The 18,247-nt window shown below is 47.4% G+C and overlaps 1 protein-coding gene across 2 annotated transcripts in view; it reads right to left on the bottom strand.

The window, feature by feature from the left end:
- Positions 1-9,282: 9,282 nt before the first annotated feature.
- Fbxo32 (F-box protein 32) overlaps positions 9,283-18,247 on the bottom strand; it is a 32,809-nt gene continuing 23,844 nt past the window's right edge. The window contains exons 8-10 of one of the 2 annotated variants that reach the window (XM_004634435.2): positions 13,165-13,347; positions 11,181-11,324; positions 9,283-10,796 (exon numbers count right to left, since the gene is read on the bottom strand). In XM_004634435.2, coding sequence (XP_004634492.1) covers positions 10,707-10,796; positions 11,181-11,324; positions 13,165-13,347 — 417 coding nt within the window. In that variant the 3' untranslated portion in view covers positions 9,283-10,706. Of the gene's footprint in view, positions 10,797-10,838; positions 10,986-11,180; positions 11,325-13,164; positions 13,348-18,247 lie in introns of those variants that run through there. The other variant, XM_023718750.1, reaches the window with a different exon arrangement.

Genomic DNA, 18,247 nt, shown 5'->3' with positions numbered 1-18,247 from the left:
GCATGTGGTGCTGGGGGATTGAACCGCGGTCCCTGATGCCTTGCCAAGCTTGTTCTAAGTAGGTGCTTTAGACCACTGAGCCACCTCTCCAGCCCTAAGTTGTTTTATAACAACATTTCTTCAGTGGCTGCTTTGGAAAAAGTACTGTATTTTTTTTTCTTCTTTCTTTTGCATTTGGTACAGGGTCTCAATGTGCAGCTCCGACTCGTAGCGATCCTTCTGTTCTCAGCCTCCTGAGCCCTGGGATTAGAGGCGTGTGCCACCATGCCCATACTCGGTCACAGGCTCAGTGTGCCCCAGGGCGGGGCCGGCGCCAAGGCATGCAGGACCAGGGATGGAACACTGGTTCCTGCGCTTGCCAAAGCAGACGCTTAATCCACTGAGCTATCTCACTGGCCCTAAAGTACTGCATTTTTTGCCTTTGTATTCTCAGAAGGGCTCAAAAGACTGGCTACTTTTCATCCATTCTCTGCACAGAGGATGTAGGTCTTGGGCTCAGCCAGCCTGAACTTGAATCTCAGTTCACCTTGTTTTCCTGGGCAAGCTGCTGATCCTTCCTGTTCCTTAGCCCCCTCCTGAAAAACAGGAGCAGGAAACAGTCCTTGTTCATGAATTGTCAAGAAAGCCAAGCACAGATCATGTTGGGACAGTGCTTCATCACACAGTACACAAGCGGTGGCGATCTGCAATGTGGATGGGCAAGTCCTCTGTTAGCCCGCACAGACCCCGTCCTACGGGATCTTTCCCAGCAGGCCTGTGAGCAGGTGCTGTTTTCATCTCCATGTTGTAGATGAAGAAATTGAAACACAGAAAAAGTAGCTCCAGGAACGTGTCTATCCATTTCTCCATTGAACTTGTGCATACTTGATTCTAGAATAGTGTACTTACCGCTTTATAAGCCTGGCTTTCCCCATGGGAATGTGTGCTCCTGCAATGTCATTACTTGAGCTGTCTCTCTTTTTAAACTTTTAAAAAATTTTTTATGCATTTAGTACAGGATTTGCAGAGTCTACAGGGTCTCACTATGTAGATGGGACTCGTCGTGATCCTCCTGTTTTCAGCCTCCCAAGTGCTGGGATTACAGGTGACGCACCACCACGCGTAGTCTCAACTGCTGTCTCAGCGTGCCCTGGGGGTGGGGCCGGCACAGGGATGGAACCCCAGCCGCTGCGCTCTGCCTAAGCAGGCGCTTTAGTCCACTGCGCTATCTGGTCGGCCCTTGAGCTGTCTCTTTTGGCATGATAGACTTAGTGCCAGGTACACGCCAGGTAAGTAACGTTGAATAAATTGAAAGCAGCTCACTGGGAAGTCTCAACTTGGAGTGCAAATATGAGAAGATATTACTGGGGCTGGTGAGATGGCTCAGTGGTCTAAAGCACCTACTTGGAGCAAGCTTGGGAAAGCACAGGGACTGCAGTTCAATCCCCCAGCACCACATGCCAGCCAGCCCGCCCCCTGGTGGGCTGAGCTGGACACACACACACACACACACACACTAAATAAATAAATAAATAAATAAATGTTTAAAAAAAGAAAAAAGAAAAGATATTACTGTCTTTTCAGTGTTGGCTTCCAAGCATACTATCGGGTTCTTTCTGAGGCTTTACTGCAGGAGCTCCCCCGATGACCTGCAGGCCACATTTTGCAGGTATTTGGCTCCTGAGGCACATACCACGATATATACAGCACTGCTGGGGATTGGACCCAAGGCCTTGCACACAGTGTGGGATCACGATCACTCTACCTCTGAGCTTCATCCAAGCCCTTAATTGTTTTTTTTTTTTTTTTTTTTTTTTTTTTTTTTTTTGTGCCAGGAATTGAACTCAGAACCTTGTGTTTGCCAGGCAGGCACTGTATCACCGAGTTATATCCCAGCCCCCAACCCCTGGATTTTGAACAGGGTCTTGTTAAATTGTCCAAGCTCATTTCTAAATTTCAATCTTCCAATTTAGTAACCAAGTAGCTGGGATTACAAGCATGTTCGCCATGGTTTGCTATGAAATATGCTTTTGGCTGGGGCTTAAAAAATGTGTCCCATGATTTGGTTGGAGACCACTGCTTTAAACAATAAGCCAAGACTCTTATTGTTGGAGGCATTGACTTAGTCCTTACGCTGGTCTTCGCAGACTGGAAAAGCTATGAAGTTGTTTTTGTTTGCTTGTTTTTCTTTTCTTACCACACATTAAAGCCAAACAAATGGAAAGTGGACCTGGTGAATAATCGTAACAAATGCTTCTCCTTGCTCTGTGTTAAGCACTTTTTAAACCACACTGAAGGGATCTAACCAGCCTTGACTCAGTCTCCCCCAGCAGTTCTACAGTGTGGACACTCATTGAGCCCATTGGGTTGGCACCCTGTCCAGCACAGTTGGGAAGTGGTGGGTGGGCCTTATATTTTCAGTTGCCTTTTGTTTTTGTTTTTTGATGCTGGGGCTCAAACTCAGACCCTTGGGAATGCGAGGCATTGTTCTACCACTAAGTTACATCCCTGGCCCCTGCTTCTGAGCTCTTGACCACTATGCCCCACTGAAGGAAGCAGGGGCCTCTTGGAATAATTCTAAAACTAAGAAACAGCTAAATGGTAAAATTATAATTAAAACAACTAAATACAAGTTTTAAAAATACAGGAAGGAGAGAGCCACATAAACACTTCTATGTGGCCAAGAATGACTCCGTTGTGCGCTGCTTGTCATCTGCCAAATATGATTTCTCAGGATGTGGTTGTTGGCTGGCTGCCTCTTGCAGCCACCAGATTCCGCTCTCCTCTGGTTTTCTTCCTTTTCCCTTTTGCCCTCTGGAGCCTTCTGCAGGCTCTCCTTGCCCTCGTTCTCTTTCTAGGAGTCTCTAGGTTTCTGCAGTAGGGTGTCTCTATATTTGTATATGTAAGCACATATATTATGTAAGTTACACATATTCTGTAAAATATTTACATATCTATATCTGTATTACAGATCAGATATCTATTGATATTTTTATTCCTTAAATATTGTATTACTTAGGATCAAATTTCTTTTTTTATGTATTTAGTACAGGGTCTACAGGGTCTCACTACACAGATTAGACTCGTAGTGATTTTCCTGTTTTCAGCCTCCCAAGGGCTGGGATTACAGGCACATGCCACCATGCCCAGTCTCAATTGCCATCTCAGCACCCCCCAGGGGTGGAGCCAGCATGACACTCCAGGGATGGAACCCTGGTCCCTGTGTCTGCCTAAGCAGGTGCTTTAATCCGCTGAGCTATCTGCCCGTCCAGAACCAAATTTCTTAAAGTAAAATTTTATTCCTTAACATAAATATTTTGCTGTCTACAAATAATCTCTTTCTGTATTTATGTTAAAAACAAACATGGCTAAAGTAGTTGCTTGACTGGCAAATACTGTCCACAATATTCTGAGGAGGCTGGCAAGCTGCAGATGCAGAAGCCGGCTGATTTTATGGCTCAGTCCATAGTTGGTGTGGAGACAATTCCTTGCTCTTTGAGGGCTGCTGCATCTTTCTCTTTAGGCCATCCACAGATTAGATGAGGCTTTCTGGAGAGAAACCTGCTTCTCTGAAGGTTTATTGGTTTAAATGTTCATCCTATCTAAAAAATACTGTCACAGCAACATCAGAACTGATGTTGGGCTGAACAGCGAGGCAAATAGCCCAGACAAGTTGACACCTAAAAGCTGGCTATCATAAGCTGCTTGGGGGGGCTGGGCACATTAGGACTTAGGTTAGTGTTTAGGCCTTGGCACTCGGCCCTGAGGGGCTAGAGAGGCCTTCAGCTTGGAAGGAAAATCTGTCCAGACTCCCTCACCCCCAGGAAATCTGCTGATGTCACTGCACTGAGTCCAAGACTCTGGCTATTGAGTCACAGGCCCTTGCTTCTGGCTTCCAAAGAGGGCACTCGGCCTGGGCTGGCTCAGGGAGGCTGCGCTGTGGCGCACCGTGTTCTTCCCTAAGCTGTTCTCAGCAGTCCCTCCCTCTTCATCTGACTCTGAGCACTGGGACTGTGGGCCTGCATTCCAGAAGCCACGCGTCCTCTTGCTGTCTGACCCCCCTCCCGCGGGGACGTTCTGGAGGGCAGGGGCTGAGCTGAGACTGCTATGGCTCCAGACCCACAGCCTGCTGCGCCGGGCTCACGGCTCTCTAGAGGGGCTCTGCAACACTGCTTAGGCGGGAATAGGACTGACGTCAGAAGCCATGAGGTCTTTGGGAGACAGGAGGAGAGACCTGGATGTAGGGGTCAAGGCGTCCGAGAAAGCCTTGCTGCTGAATTGGGCTGGGGTCGCGCAGCAGAGAACAGATAGGAAAAACCTTGTGGTGTGGGCTGGCCAGAGTGGCTGGTAGTTTCCTGTTACTGTGGAAACATGACCACACATTTAGGGCTTAAAGCAACACTGAGCATTACTTTAGTTTCAAAGGTCAGATCTGCCACTGACCTCACTGAGCTAATGTCAAGGCCACAGCAGAGCTGTTTCCTTCTGTGGGCTGTAGGGGAAATCCTCCTTCCCCACCTGTAGATACCGCTCACTCCCTGGCCGCAGGTCCACTCTCTCCACCTCTGCAGCCATTCTGTTTCCCTCCTCCTCTCTAAGGGCCCTCATCAAGCTGGCCACTGAGCTCAGAGAGCTCACGTAGTGCTCTCACGTACCTCTAGTGTCGTTTGCTGATGGAGAATGAACACCAAAAGTGAAGTGGCAACTCAGTCACCCACAGGTGAGAAACAGGAAATCACAGCCAGTTGAGGACAGTGCGCGTCCTGACTCCCAGGGAACAGCAGCATCATCGCTACCAGACTTTACCTGGGTCAGTGCATTCGACCCTCACAACCAGTACCGACACGGAGACAAGACAGAGAGGGCTACGGCAGCCAAGGGCATCCTGCAGGCAAGGAGTAGGATGGTGATTTGAACCTTGTACCAACCGTTTCCTTTTTCTGGAATGTTCTTGCCCTATCTCCTCTGAGGCTGGACCCTTGCCTCACACCTTCAACGCCACCCTCACAGTAGGTTCACACAGCCTTCCTCAAGCTGGTTCCCCCTATATTTTGTACTGCAGCCTCTTGCTTATTCCCTTCACAAGATTTATTACAAATTATTCACCTGCATTTTGGGCTCTGACTGGAATTTAAATTCCATTAAGGCAGGGACCATTTCTGTCTCACATATCAACCTGTTGTTTCCAGTGCTTTGCACAATTCTAGCACATAGTAGGTGTTCTATAAATGCCTGCTGATTTATAAACAGGCTGTGATTTCCTGTTTCTCACCGGTGGGTGACTGAGTTGACAACTTCACTTCTGCTCTTCATTCTCCATCAGAAAACGACACTAGATTTGCACTGACTACAAAATTCTTTATCTTGGTCATTGTACGATACAAACAGTACACAGAAATAGCCCATTTTAGTATAATGCTGCTGTGGCTAGAACAAGCTGATTTTCTATTTATCCACAGGAATTTTATGATACCATAATGGTAACAAGTTTGAGAGAAGGAAGAGAACTCTCAACAGGCCAAGATGAACATATTCATTATGATAGAAAGCTGACTTAAACTGACACACACCAAAAACACAGCAGTGTTGTTGTTGGAAAAACATTTATTGCAATTCAGTGTCAAAAATTTTTTACAAAAATATGCCACTGTCTGGTACAAACAACTGTAAAAATCAGTTCATCATGCAAGAAAAGTGTGCAAGTAATTTATACAGGACTGAGCTCACACGATATTCCAACACACATCTTTGCACGTAATTGATCTAATTTTATACTTTTAGTTACAATGTTGAACCCTGTAGTGTTTCTCATTAAAAAGTACATTAAAGCTTCTAAGCTTAGGACATAGACTACAATATACACGCCCTTTAGCCAGGGTGATGGGCAGTTGCTAGGATAAAAGGGGTACCAAAGGTTCTTAAGCTTAGAGCAGGGATTGGAGCTTTCTGTTAAACAGACTTGGGCATCACTAACTAAACACAGACAGCTATACTCTAAGATAAGAAAAGTCATCCAAGCTCCACCAGTAACGTTGCAGCAGGTAGAGCTTCAACAAGTTCAGAGCTTTGGAGTAGCCATCTATGTTTTGGCCAGTGGAGTAGGGCTTAAGTTGGGAGAGGCTGGCTGAGGTCAAGGACATGGAGAAACGCAGCAGACAGTCACAGTGCCACCGCGTGGGATGAACTCACGACTTAGTGAAGACGGGCTTAGCAGAGTGAACCCACTGCAGCGTCCACAGCTGAGGTGGTGCCAGCGGGGGGGACGGGCTAGATGGACGCCGTGTACTCTTAGTCTAGGCAGAGAGGAAATGTCTGCTTGGTTATCATCAGAACCTCGGTTTTTAGAAAACGAGCCACCGTGTAGCTCTTTTTAAATAACGGCAATTTTTGTGATCAAAATGTAAGTACCCAGGGGAATGATGAATTTGTCAAAATAGGCTACGTACTTCAGCAAACAAAGCTGTACTCACTAGAATGTTGGACTCAGCAGTCAGAGATCTATAGAACGCGGAGTGCTTCCCTGACTCTAGGAAATCAGGGGCTTAAGGCCGGGAAGACTTGGAGGCAGATCGCCACGGGGCGGTGCGCCACGCAGTGAAGGTCCCGAGAAGAGCCGCACGGGCGCGGCTCGGCCCCAGCCTTGCCACAAGTCCTCGGGGACGAGTGACACACAGATCAGGTCTCAAGACGCCTGTGCTCCATCCACTCTGCCTCCCGGTGCCAGCAGTGGTCTCTAAACCTTCGAGCCGCACTTGCTCATCTGCTCGAAAGGTACGAGTGCCAGATTCTGTCGCCGCTAACCGCTCTTCTGCATCCACACTCTGGGTGGGAGATGCTCTCCCTTGGAAAACCACCGAAGTTTATCCTCCTACCAAGACTGAGAAGAACATATCTACCTCCTCCAAATCAAGTTTAAAGCAGTTATGGCCTTGTTTGTTGGAACATCAGGGGCCCGGGACATATCCAAGCGCAGTCTGTCTGCCTCTGCCTAGAGGTTCAGGGGATTTCTGAGGTCTGTTTAAGTGCTAACAGCACTTCAAGCAGCTCCAGTCAGAAGAGATGGTTCACAGACACAAATAGTTGGAAACAGATTTAAAAAACCCTAACAGATGTCAACAGAGAAAATGATGGTAGAGTTTAGTTTAAAAATGCACACATAAAATTACAATTAAAAATTTCACACATAAAATAGTGTTTGCACAGCAAGAAATTATTACCCTATAGCCTAGAAGAAAAAAAATATAAACTCAGGTGCTTATAATAAACACTGTATTGAATGCTGAGACAGATACGCTGTTGAACATCTCTTGCAATGATTTAAATTCCTTGTAAATCTGACAACTTGCTTAGACAAAAGAAATTCCAAGCTCTTTCTGTTCTCCTATGTAAAAACAGATGCAAGGACCCTGTGTTGATTGTAAGCTCCTTGTGGGAAAGGGTTTGTGACCCTCAGTACTTGCTGTGGCAATACCCAGTACCTTACTTCATAGCACCGAGTAGAATCTACTTGTGTTGCGATTTTTGCCGTGCAAACCTGAGCCTTCTACACCTAACTCCTTCAAGTCACTTCGATATGAAATTGATCATCACCACCAAATATCTCACCACTGCGGATCTCTGACCTTGTAACTTTTGTTCCTTTTTAATAATCCATGCAGCTGATTCACCTGCTCAGACTAACAGCATTGAATAATTAATCTCATTTAAAAACTCACTGGAGTTTTCCTGCTGGATCTTGCCATAAAATGAGCTCTTCTCCTCTTATATATTCTCCTCTCCACAAATGCTGAGCATTTGTCTCATGAGATTTCATGCTTACTTCTGAAGAACGCTTGAGTTCGGCCACATCCCAGCGTCCCTGTGGATCTGCCCGCACAGCTGGCTCAGAACCCTGTCTTTCCTGGAAGTCTGAATTCCTGAACAATGGACACCGATTTTTAATTCTGCTTTACAGAGTGTAGGATAGGGGCAGGGAGGCACAGTAAAGAGTATGGGATTCTACCTCTCCCAGCAGTTTCCAGTCATGGCCTGGCTTGCTTTTACACCAGCAATTCTGAGACAGGGCTTCTTTGTTTTTGTTTAGGCCAGGCTGTCCTGGATGGTTGGCAAGGAAGAACTCAGTCAACTGTGAGTGTCCTGGGACCAAGGGCGCTGCTCTCACTGTGCTTCCATATGTTCCCACACCAGGCTCTGGCCATGTCTAACCGAGACCACACAGCTAGACATACATACTCTGCCTGCTGTTTCCCACTGTTCCCACCCAAACCACAGCGTCAGAGATGCCATCTCTTTCTACCCCCGCTCCCTCTCCACCTGCCATTTTCTTCCTTGTGCTCCTCTTCCAGTGAAGGAGACCTACACATGTTAGTTTCTTTTTTATCCTTAGAAAAATCTCCTTGACTCTTTCCCATATCACGTCCAGTAATACCCAAGAACATGGGGAGAGCCCCTAGGCACTGTCTTGGTAGATATTTTAGAAAGCTAGACCTGCTCCCCTTGGGGTGGGGGCCATTTTGCAAAGATGCAGGCTGTTGCGGGTCGGGGTGTGTGACACAAGCTGTGTGCACTGCTCCACCCAGAGATGATTTGGCCAGTGGTTTTGTCTTGAGAGTCCACAGAGGGCAAGGCTTCTGCGACTGCAAACCCAAAGGTGTGACTGGGAGGACATCCCACTCCTTGACTGGCACAGTGGAGCAGAGGCCAGACGTTGGAGGGAAGAAGAGATAAGCCGTGAATCCCTGAAAGTAAACGCTTCTCAGAGCTTTCCACAGCAATAGCACACACAGCTGTCACTTATCTTGAAGGAGGAAGTATTTGAGAAAACCTAAAAATTATGGGAGAAGTAGTTTTTTATTTGCCTAGGCCCTGAATTCTCAACATAAAATTGATTCAGAGGAGAAAAACCCAAACAAAGCCCAAAATTCCTTCGCTGTGACAGTTCATGGCCTTCCAAACTCAACCTTGTTCAATAAAATTATTTTTCACATTTTGTTTTTCTCATTAGGGACAATTTAAATTCAGTTTGGCTTTTTTCTCCTCAGGGGGATGGTAATGAAAGAAATACTGGGAAATCTTGCATAAGCCCCGCAAAGCAAGGGACTCCGAGAAGCCCGTCTTCTGTGGTTGTTACAGTACTGAAGGACATGGAGTGTGTGGGCTGCCAGCTGTCCCTTCCTGCTCCTGCACATGCCCGGCCAGTTTTCCTTCCTTCCAAGGATCAGTGCTTACTGACGGTTATACTCTTCCTCAACCTAAATGCAAACCTAGTTCCTCTTTCTGCTTCACTTACTTGCCAAGGGCACACAGGGTGGAAACTTTATTTGGGGACATAAACCAAATACAACTGCAAATATATGTACATTGTTGTAGAAAAGCAACATTCTATAAAAAGTATAAAAACACAAAAACATTCCCCACCCTCTTCCAGGCATAGCTGACAATTAACTCAAGTCCTGAGATTTCCTTTCTTCCACAGCTGACCCGCTAATATCTGCCTTACAAGATTCCCTGGCATCTGCATGTTTAACTCTTTCCTTAACTCTAGCCCTGAAGCAAGTTTTAAGATGAACTCATTTACCCACGTGGCTGGAACTGCAGACTTCACTGTCTGACACCCTTGCAAAAGCCCCTAGCTCACGTTGACTCAATTTTGATGTTGGACTTAAAATTCTTCACCCTGCAGAGGGCCACAGTGGCTGGCAAAATGTTCTCTTGGTCAGGAGGGAAAGCCTGTCTCACTGGCCTCAGCACTGGGCTCCAGTTAATTCACAAGATGCTGCTTTAGTCGTGAAGATACCCGCAGCAGCCCGGAAAGCCACAAGAAGGAAGTCTTCGTTTCTGTGAGGTGCCTACTCTGTTTCCTGCAGCATGAATTTCCCTGGAACGGTTCTTAATTAGCCTTCTATTTTTCCAAATGAGCTTCAACTTGAAAGGAAAAAAAAAAGGCACATGTGCTCGCAGATTGTTGTAGAGAAGGATCAAACTCTAAACACCTAAAAAGGAAGCCTGGAACAAGATGAGGATCGTTTCCAATAACCTTTTCATTTTAAATCACTTTTTATAGTGATTAAAAAAAATTTACAGGAAACACAGACACCGCCTACTGGGTAATGCACGTTGTCAGAGAGAGCACTCTATGCTTTTAGAGGTAGACCATTGTGTGGTATCTTCATAGGATAAGGCCTTATGCTGTGTGCTTCAGCTGCGTAGGATTTCTTGCCTTTTCAAAACACACTGAATCAAAACCAAAAGCCCAAAGGATTTCTCACATGTAGTCAGTTTTCTTCCTTCCTTCCTTCCTTCCTTCTTTCCTCCTTGCTTTTTGTCTAAACCAATTTTCACATCGTAAACGGAGAACATTCTACCTTGCATGTTGAGTTTTGCCTATTTCTTCCTAGGGAACAACTGTAAAGGAGTTTCCACCACCATCGAAAGAATTCCATTTTCAAGGTTGACACAGAATTCTTGCTCTTATAGTCTTTCTGGTAAACTGTTAGGAAAAAAGTTTATTTACAGTATTTCTGCTTTTCCATACCACTTGTGAAATTCACGTTCTTAAATTCCCATTGGCAAATGCACTGCTCCCCTCCAGCATCCTCTCAGTGACGAATCCCAGAAGTTGCAAGCCAATGTCTAGAATGTACACTATTTACAAATGAGTGTCCATGCTCCTAGCTCCTAACCGTCCAATCAGCAGGGCCCTTGGGAAGCGGCATCATGTGCTGGGATCAGAACTTGAACAAGTTGATAAAGTCCTGGGGTGAAAGTGAAATGGAGCAGCTCTCTGGGTTGTTGGCTGTGCACGGGTGGTCAGTGCCCTGGAAAGGAACATTCTGGTCAGGTTCGAGTTTGAGCAGGCGTCGCATTCAATTTTGGTGACATAAAGCATTGCCCAACTTCAGTGCAACAATTCTCCATCAAGCACACTACTGCATGGAAAAACTCCCTGTGTTTGCCAGCATATCTTTCACTTGTGCACACAGAGCTCGAGTATCCAGGGTGAAGGACTATAGAACAAAAGGGAAGAGAGGTCTTCCAGGGTTCCTCCCCTTGCTCAGGTACTGAAGCAATCTCACCCTCTCCTAGACCTGGGGCTGAGATGAGAGGAGAGAGGAAAGGCTTTGGCCTCCTACTGCTGGCACTGCAACTCCTGGGGACTGGTCTAGGGACCCCTGAAACATGTAGTCACCTGAGAAACATACCTTCCAGGAGAGAATGTGACAATGTTTGCAAAGCTGGAGGGTGTCTCCATATTGCTCTTTCCTCGGGTAACATCGGATAAGCTTAAAATACATCTTCTTCCAATCGAGCTGCCCTTTATCTGACAAAATTAATCGCTTGCGGATCTAAAAATTAAAATGAGGGGCTGGTGAGATGGCTCAGTGGTCTAGAGCACCTACTTGGAACAAGCTTAGCAAAGCCCAGGGACCACGGTTCAATCCCCCAGCACCACATGCCAGCCAGCCCCGCCCCCTGGTGGGCTGAGCTGGCCACACACACACACACACACACACACACACACACACAAATAAATAAATAAAATTAAAAAAAAATTAAAAAAAATTAAAATGAATAAAAATAATTGCAGGAGAATTTATCAAGGAGATGGTGTGTGTTTTCTGGATTCGGAAAAGGTTTATCCCCCCTGCCCCCTCCTTCCAAATTCTCTACAATAGCCTGGGAGGAAAACTGCCACTATCCACAGGAGTGTTCTCCCAACCCTGCCCAAGTACATGACAGCTTGTAGACAGCCGTTAAGTAGGTGCCTGGTGACATCTTACTAGTGGCCTCTATTAGACTGTCTTGGATGTTTCCCTAAAGTTTAGATCATCTCCATTAACCACTTTAGTCTTCTCTTTGCTGTAGAGTTGAGTGACTATTTCCAGAGAGACTACAGCACCGCCTGACAGTGTCTCTACTGTCTATTTAAATACTCGTTGCTTCAGGAGCAGAACCTACTGAATTCACATGCCTGGATAAGGAAACTGGAAAAACAAACCAGGGCATCACGTCAGAAGGGAGCAACTCTTGAGCTGGTGTCTGTTATGGTTTAGAGCTGAACGGGCCCCACCCCAGCCTCCTGTGCTTAGGGGTGGGGCTGTGGAAAGGGACAGGGTCTCAACTGTGCTGCGCTCCTTAGTGGACCCATTCACTGTTGAGTTTGTGTTGAGTGTGCTATGAGGACAAGGGCTCTGGTCACTGGGATGGGCCACTAGGTGTGACCTGAAGGTACATCTCCCTTCTCTGCCTCCTGGTAGCCTTTCCTCCGCCAGCCCCTGCTACCGTGCATACTCTGCCTTGGGCCAGCAAAGCACAGGCTGTAAGTGTGACCCAAAATAAGCCTCTCCTCATCTAAGTTGTGCATGTCAACTGTTTTGTCCCGTGACAAAGGAAATGACAAAGAGTGGCTGAAGGACCAGATGTAAGCTTGGCACCTGCTATCTCACCTGGCACTCCTTGACTAATGTGGATACCTATTTCACCGGTGAGTGGTTGCCTTAGTCTCTTCCTCTGTTTAAAGTGGGCAGCACAATACCTGTCCTTCCCTGGGTTATGGGAATATAATGAAATAATGTCTGTAAAAGCACTTGAACCATAAAGTACCATAAAAATGTACATTGTTATTTTTTTTAGAAAGAAACAATGCACACCTACTCATGAATTTTTTGAGTTATAAAAAGTGATTAGGTTAAGAATGCAAGATTTTTCTTCAATCAAAACTATCTGAAGGGCTGGCTTGATAGCTCAGGGGACTAAAGTGCCTGCAGGGACCCGGTTCGAGGGCGCGCTGAGACAGTGACTGAGACTGGGCGTGGTGGTGCATGCCTGGAATCCCAGCGCTTGGGAGGCTGAAAACGGAAGGATCACAAGTCTGCTCTACATAGCGAGACCTTGTAGACCTTGTACTAAATACACTAAAAAACAAAACAAAACAAAAAAAACCCCAACTATTTGAAAGTAGGAAACCACCTCACTCCTCCATTTAGAAACTCTTGAGGCCAGTGTGGTGAACGCACAACGTGTGTGCTGCGGCTGGGGGTTCCCATCACTGAAAGCTCTGCAAGGTTTGCCATCACTCTCAGACCGTCCCTTTCAGGCATGTAGCCAGCAGGCAGGCCGAGGAGGATGCCTGGGCAGTGGGGCGGGGAAGGAGGAGGAGCAAGGGGCGTGGCGGGGCCCACTGACCTGCCGCTCAGAGAAGTGGTACTGGCACAGGTTCTTCCACAGCAGGCGGTCCTCGCTGAGCACATGCAGGGCTGGGGCCACCTGGCCCAAGCTGACCAGGTCACGCCCGTCGCTCAGCCTCTGCATGATGTTCAGTTGTAGGCAAAGAGGCAGGTCAGTGAAAGTGAGGCCTTTAAAGGCAGGCTGTGGAGAGAGGACAGCTTGTGAGGGTCGTGGCTACAGGTGACACCTGCAAAGGGCCTTCCTTCACCCCTCAAGCTGGCTTATTGACCAGAGGCCAAAGCGGTGACCCTCCCCAGCCTACACACAGAACCATGTCCCACTGCCAAGACTCAGAGGTCAGCACGGTGTGGCACATGCCCTGAATGGTGCCTAAGATTTTCATTAAGAACCACAGAGCCTTTTACTTAAGTAAGTTCTGCAAACGGCACTCACGGAGTCCTGCGCTTCATCTCAGTGCGATGCTCAGTTACAAGCGCTGACGCCTTCCTGCAGGCTTCCCTCACTGTACTGCATGTCCAGCTGCGCCCTGGCCTCCCACCTCGCTGTCCCCATGACCTGAGATCCTTCCATCTGGGTTTACTCTCCAATGCTGTAATATGCCCGGTACACCTGTGTGTGTGTACACACACACACACACATGCACACACACACGCGCACGCACACACACAGCTGCTGGTCCTCTCTCCTGTCCCTTGGACCTCGTGCAAACCCATTCCTCTCAAGAGCCCCTCTGCCTTTGCAATTCTCCTAGGCCCGTTCACTGCACTTTCCTGGAACTCCTAGCAGCCCCCTTTAGACCCTTTGTACTATCCCCCTTTTTAAGCAATACAACCCATTTCTAAAAGAAACACTGCTGCTGGAACTTCAGGTCCATGAAGGCAGGAGCTGTTACTTCATCCCACTGCTGCGTTCCCAATTTCTGGAAGAGTACTGGGGACATAATATGGACTCAATAAATATGAACTGAGAGGAATGAATGAAACCCAAATAATGAGAAAGACAAAAAAGAGCAACACAAAGATCCGGTGCTGTGTCTTTCTGCATGTGTGCTGTACGTGTGTGCATATCTGTGTGTGTCTGGGCCTGCCCAGAGCCCACTGGCCAAATCCTACTGAGGAGCTGCAGCAATGAGCTCTTTAGACTGGCCAGTCCTACAGACATAAAAAAGCCGTTCCAGCACCACTCGTTCCATCTAATCCCCGAGGCCCACACAAGAGCCACAGGACAACTGCACAGCAGAGGTCCGCAGTAGCGGCTGCTGACTTGTCTGGAGCAGCCCATTCTATCTGTATGAAGATAAGGTGACAATGACTCCTGGGGGCTGTAGAGCCTTGTCCTTCTCCTGCTACTTTGGGTGGGCTCTCAATTTTTTTTTTTTTTTTCAGTACCAGGGATTGAACTCAGGACCTTGCACTTATTCTACTGAGCTATTTCCCTGGCCTGGGTTCTAAATTTTGGACTGACATTTTTAACTCACTGATCTGTCACCTCCAAGAGCTCACAGGGGGGGAAAAAAAAAGAATGTAGGGTGCAAGCCCTTCCCTTAGCTCAGGGGAGAGACCCTGGGGCTTTCCCTTTTCCTCTTTCCCTCCCCCTCCCCCTCCTGCCAGGAAGGTCTGACAAATAGTAGGATGGCAGGCAGAAGCAAGGGGACAGAGAAGGGACTATTGAGAGGGACTGAGGTGACATGGGAGGCATGATGACACAGCAGATATGGGTCCCAAGCATTGGGGGAAGACGGGGGCCTCAGTTTCCCGAGATCCAGCATGACCGGCTGTAGGAGACTAAAGACCCTTCCAGCTTAGCCACCTGAGACCTGGAGCGACTCTGGCCCCCTGTCCGTCGGAATCGCCCGTGACTTGGATGTGCACCTCACTCACTCCTACCCCGCGCCGCAAGGCTGTGCTTTCAACCGCTGCAGCACTCAAGACTTTGCAGGGCTGCAAAGAGCCGAGGCCCATCTGTCATTTGTCATCTGCTGCTGATCATATGAACTCATAAAACTGCCATGAGGTTTTCTTTTTGTTTCTAGCACTTCAAAGCCTCTACTTTTTTGGTTAAAGCTCCCAGGCCAATTATTACATTAACTCCTATTAAAGGCAAGTCCTCTTGGAAGAGTTCAATTCTGTCAAACTTTCAAACCTACACTTTCCCAAAGTCCTTACCCAGACCCCATGCCAAGCCCTTACTCCTGATAAACAGTTAACTGCTTGCATGCGTTCTTCTTTTTGAATATAAACATATGAAACAAAAATACGTCACACTTGCTCTTCCAGTCAAATAGTTGGCCCAAATCCCCATGTCTACCCTGCCTCCGCACTTCAAAACAATGCCTTGCCCACAGCACCATAATTATATTTGCTTTTCCCCTCTACAAACCAGTGCTGTTAATTTTTTCCTTTATTCTTTATTATCTGAATTACATTTGCCAATAAAAATCAGTTCCAGAGAATGAGATATGAAAATTTTGAAAGAAAACAAGAGTATGTGCTGAGAATATCCTGGCAGAACTCTGGCACATACAGAATACTTAGCATGAAAGCCACCTTACTGTTTCCATGGACTACCAGCCTTTCCTTTAGGCCAGACTTCAAAAGTACGTCTGCAAATACAGTTCAGGCTGAAGTAATTAAATCTTCACTCTCTCCTCTGCAGAGCTGGGCTCTGATGTGATCAAGCTCTTCAGGGCTCTGTGGGCTCCAGCGCAGCTCTCAAAATAACACAGCCCGGAGTCCAGCGGGGCTGGGGCCAGGACAGCAGGGAGGAGGAAGCAGCAGCTAAAACCACAGCCTCTGTGGACAGGCCTGGTTCAACCCGTGCTAGTCCAGCTGGTGTTGAGGCCCTGGATGAAACATTACACTGGGCCCTCGGATTCAAGCAACCGTGGATAGAAAGTATTCTAAAAAGGTCAAATCTGTACTGAACATGTTCTGGCAGGTTTTGTCATTATCCCATACACGATACAGCATAGCAGCGTTGACGTAGCATTTAGGTTGTAGTGAATACTATGCGTGATCCAGAGGTGACTTAAAGTATATGGAAGGATGGGCGTAGGCTGGCCTCTGAGGGTCCCGCAGTCAGTCCTCGGCAGACACTACTGAGGACGACTGTATGAGCTACTTGGTCTAACTTCTCAGTTATAAAACAAGGAAACGCGTATCTCACAGTGTTGCTGAGGGGAGCACATGCGAATACTCAGCACAGTGCCCGGTCCATTTTGGAGATTAGACTTACTTACAGTTATTCACTAGATGGGTTCATTACTATATACAAAGGTCTTAAAGGCGCGCATGTGCAAAGCAAGCACTTGATAACAGAAACGCTTGTGGGTTGGGGAGGTAGCTCAGTGGCAGAGCCCTTGTCTGGCATGAGTGAGGTTCTGGGTTCAATCCCCAGCACTGAAAAACAACTCCCCCATGACAAAACAAAACAAATTTCAACACATTTACAGAAACTACAATGTGCCAGCCACTGTTCTACTGTTTTCTACAGATTAACACCAGGTTGTCATTGTCCCTGTTTTCCAAAGTGAGGCATGGAGAGACTGAATAATCTACAGTTGGCCATCCATAATCCAGGGCGATACTTTTCAAGTGTTTTCCTTAGAACACTGAGTAAGCACTTGGGCAAGCAGGCAGGTGAGACAGCATTCACTCAGCTCAAATTCACTAATTGCCTCCTGTTCTATGCCATGTACAGGGGAGGCGAGGATATTATCCCTTATTTGCGGACTTTATAAATCAGTGGGTGGTGACAGAGAAGTAGAGATGTGTGAGATGATTGCAATCCCAGAACCTGAGGAAGTGATAGTGATAGTAGCTTTCACAGACTGGACAGGCAAGGAAGGCCAGGCGGCTGCAGGCTCTGAGGCCTGCCCTTGTGGTGTGCAGAGGGCAGCTGGGTACGCTGCAACACCTCGAGCAGAAGCAGGGAGCACATGACTTCAGCATTTGGGCTCTTCTGAAGAGGATTTCACTGGATTAAAAAGGTTTTCTAGAAAGGTGGATCACTGGCTGAACAGCTGAAGGCTGGACAGGAGCGAGCAAGGTTTGGAAACCACTAAGGTTAAGCAACCTCTATAATTTTAGGAATGAGGGGTCACGCCCCTACCTCAGTTCTAGTCTCAGCTGCTGGGAAATCAGTGACTTCTCTCTTTCCATCCAGTCCCATTCATAAAGAGTGACAGTAAGAACAAAGGCTACCTGCCAAGGATGTCTGGGGACCAGCCAGGAAGGGCTGAGAGGACATCTGCCCGTGGAAGCACAAGGTGTGCTGGTGCTCCTGGCCAAGGAGAGCTCTTATGGGGTGGGAGAGGACACAGGGCAAGCGCTGGCAAGTGTAACCATCTGAATGGGTGCCCCGAAGCTGCAGCAGTGCAGATGTCCCAGGGACAAACAGGCCCTGCCCATTGTGTCAATGACGGGTAATCCCCTCCTGGACTTAGGAGAGGAAATATTAAACAGAGGTCACAGAGAAGGCTGGAAGCCAGCAGAAGAGACAAGTGGGCTTTTTGTGAGCCAGAAGAGTGGAAATTTGGTCTCAAATTCATACTGTCAAACTAGGTCTATACCTGAGAGATGGGTGTAAGGTAAATTATTAAACCGGAACACCCGCTCCTTGGATTCAACTAAACAAGATCAGGTTACTGTTAATAAGAGGTACATTCTCCTAAATAAGTGAGATGGTTTCTAAAAGGTGACCAGAATTTATGCTGTTCCACATGCATGTGTGTGTGCGCGTGTGTGCACGTGGGTGTATGTGATCTGGTGTTACTGCCCAACGGACTCAAAGGAAGCCACGGAGCTCCAGTGCTTCTAATTATTCCCACTGTTTCAGAGCATAAGGAATCAAGGCCCAGAAAAGTTCAGTGTGAGTAAAGCTACTGAGCAGAGGCCAGGGAGGTTTCCGATTGCCACCTTCTCCTGACAGGGTGCAGGCCTAAGCTTTATCGAGCTGGGTCCCGGAAGCCAGCCACACAGCCATAGCAAGTGATTAGATAAGCGAGTGATGTGTGACCAGAGTCCTCCAAGTGCATCTGTCCATGAGTGAGCCCTAAGGGAGTATCCCAGCATCTTCTGCA

Source organism: Octodon degus, unplaced genomic scaffold (genome assembly GCF_000260255.1).
Source record: "Octodon degus isolate 3935 unplaced genomic scaffold, OctDeg1.0 scaffold00062, whole genome shotgun sequence".
NCBI classification, from domain to species: Eukaryota; Metazoa; Chordata; class Mammalia; order Rodentia; family Octodontidae; genus Octodon; species Octodon degus.
The sequence above is the reverse complement of the archived record's forward strand: the minus strand, read 5'-3'. Positions and strand labels throughout refer to the sequence as shown.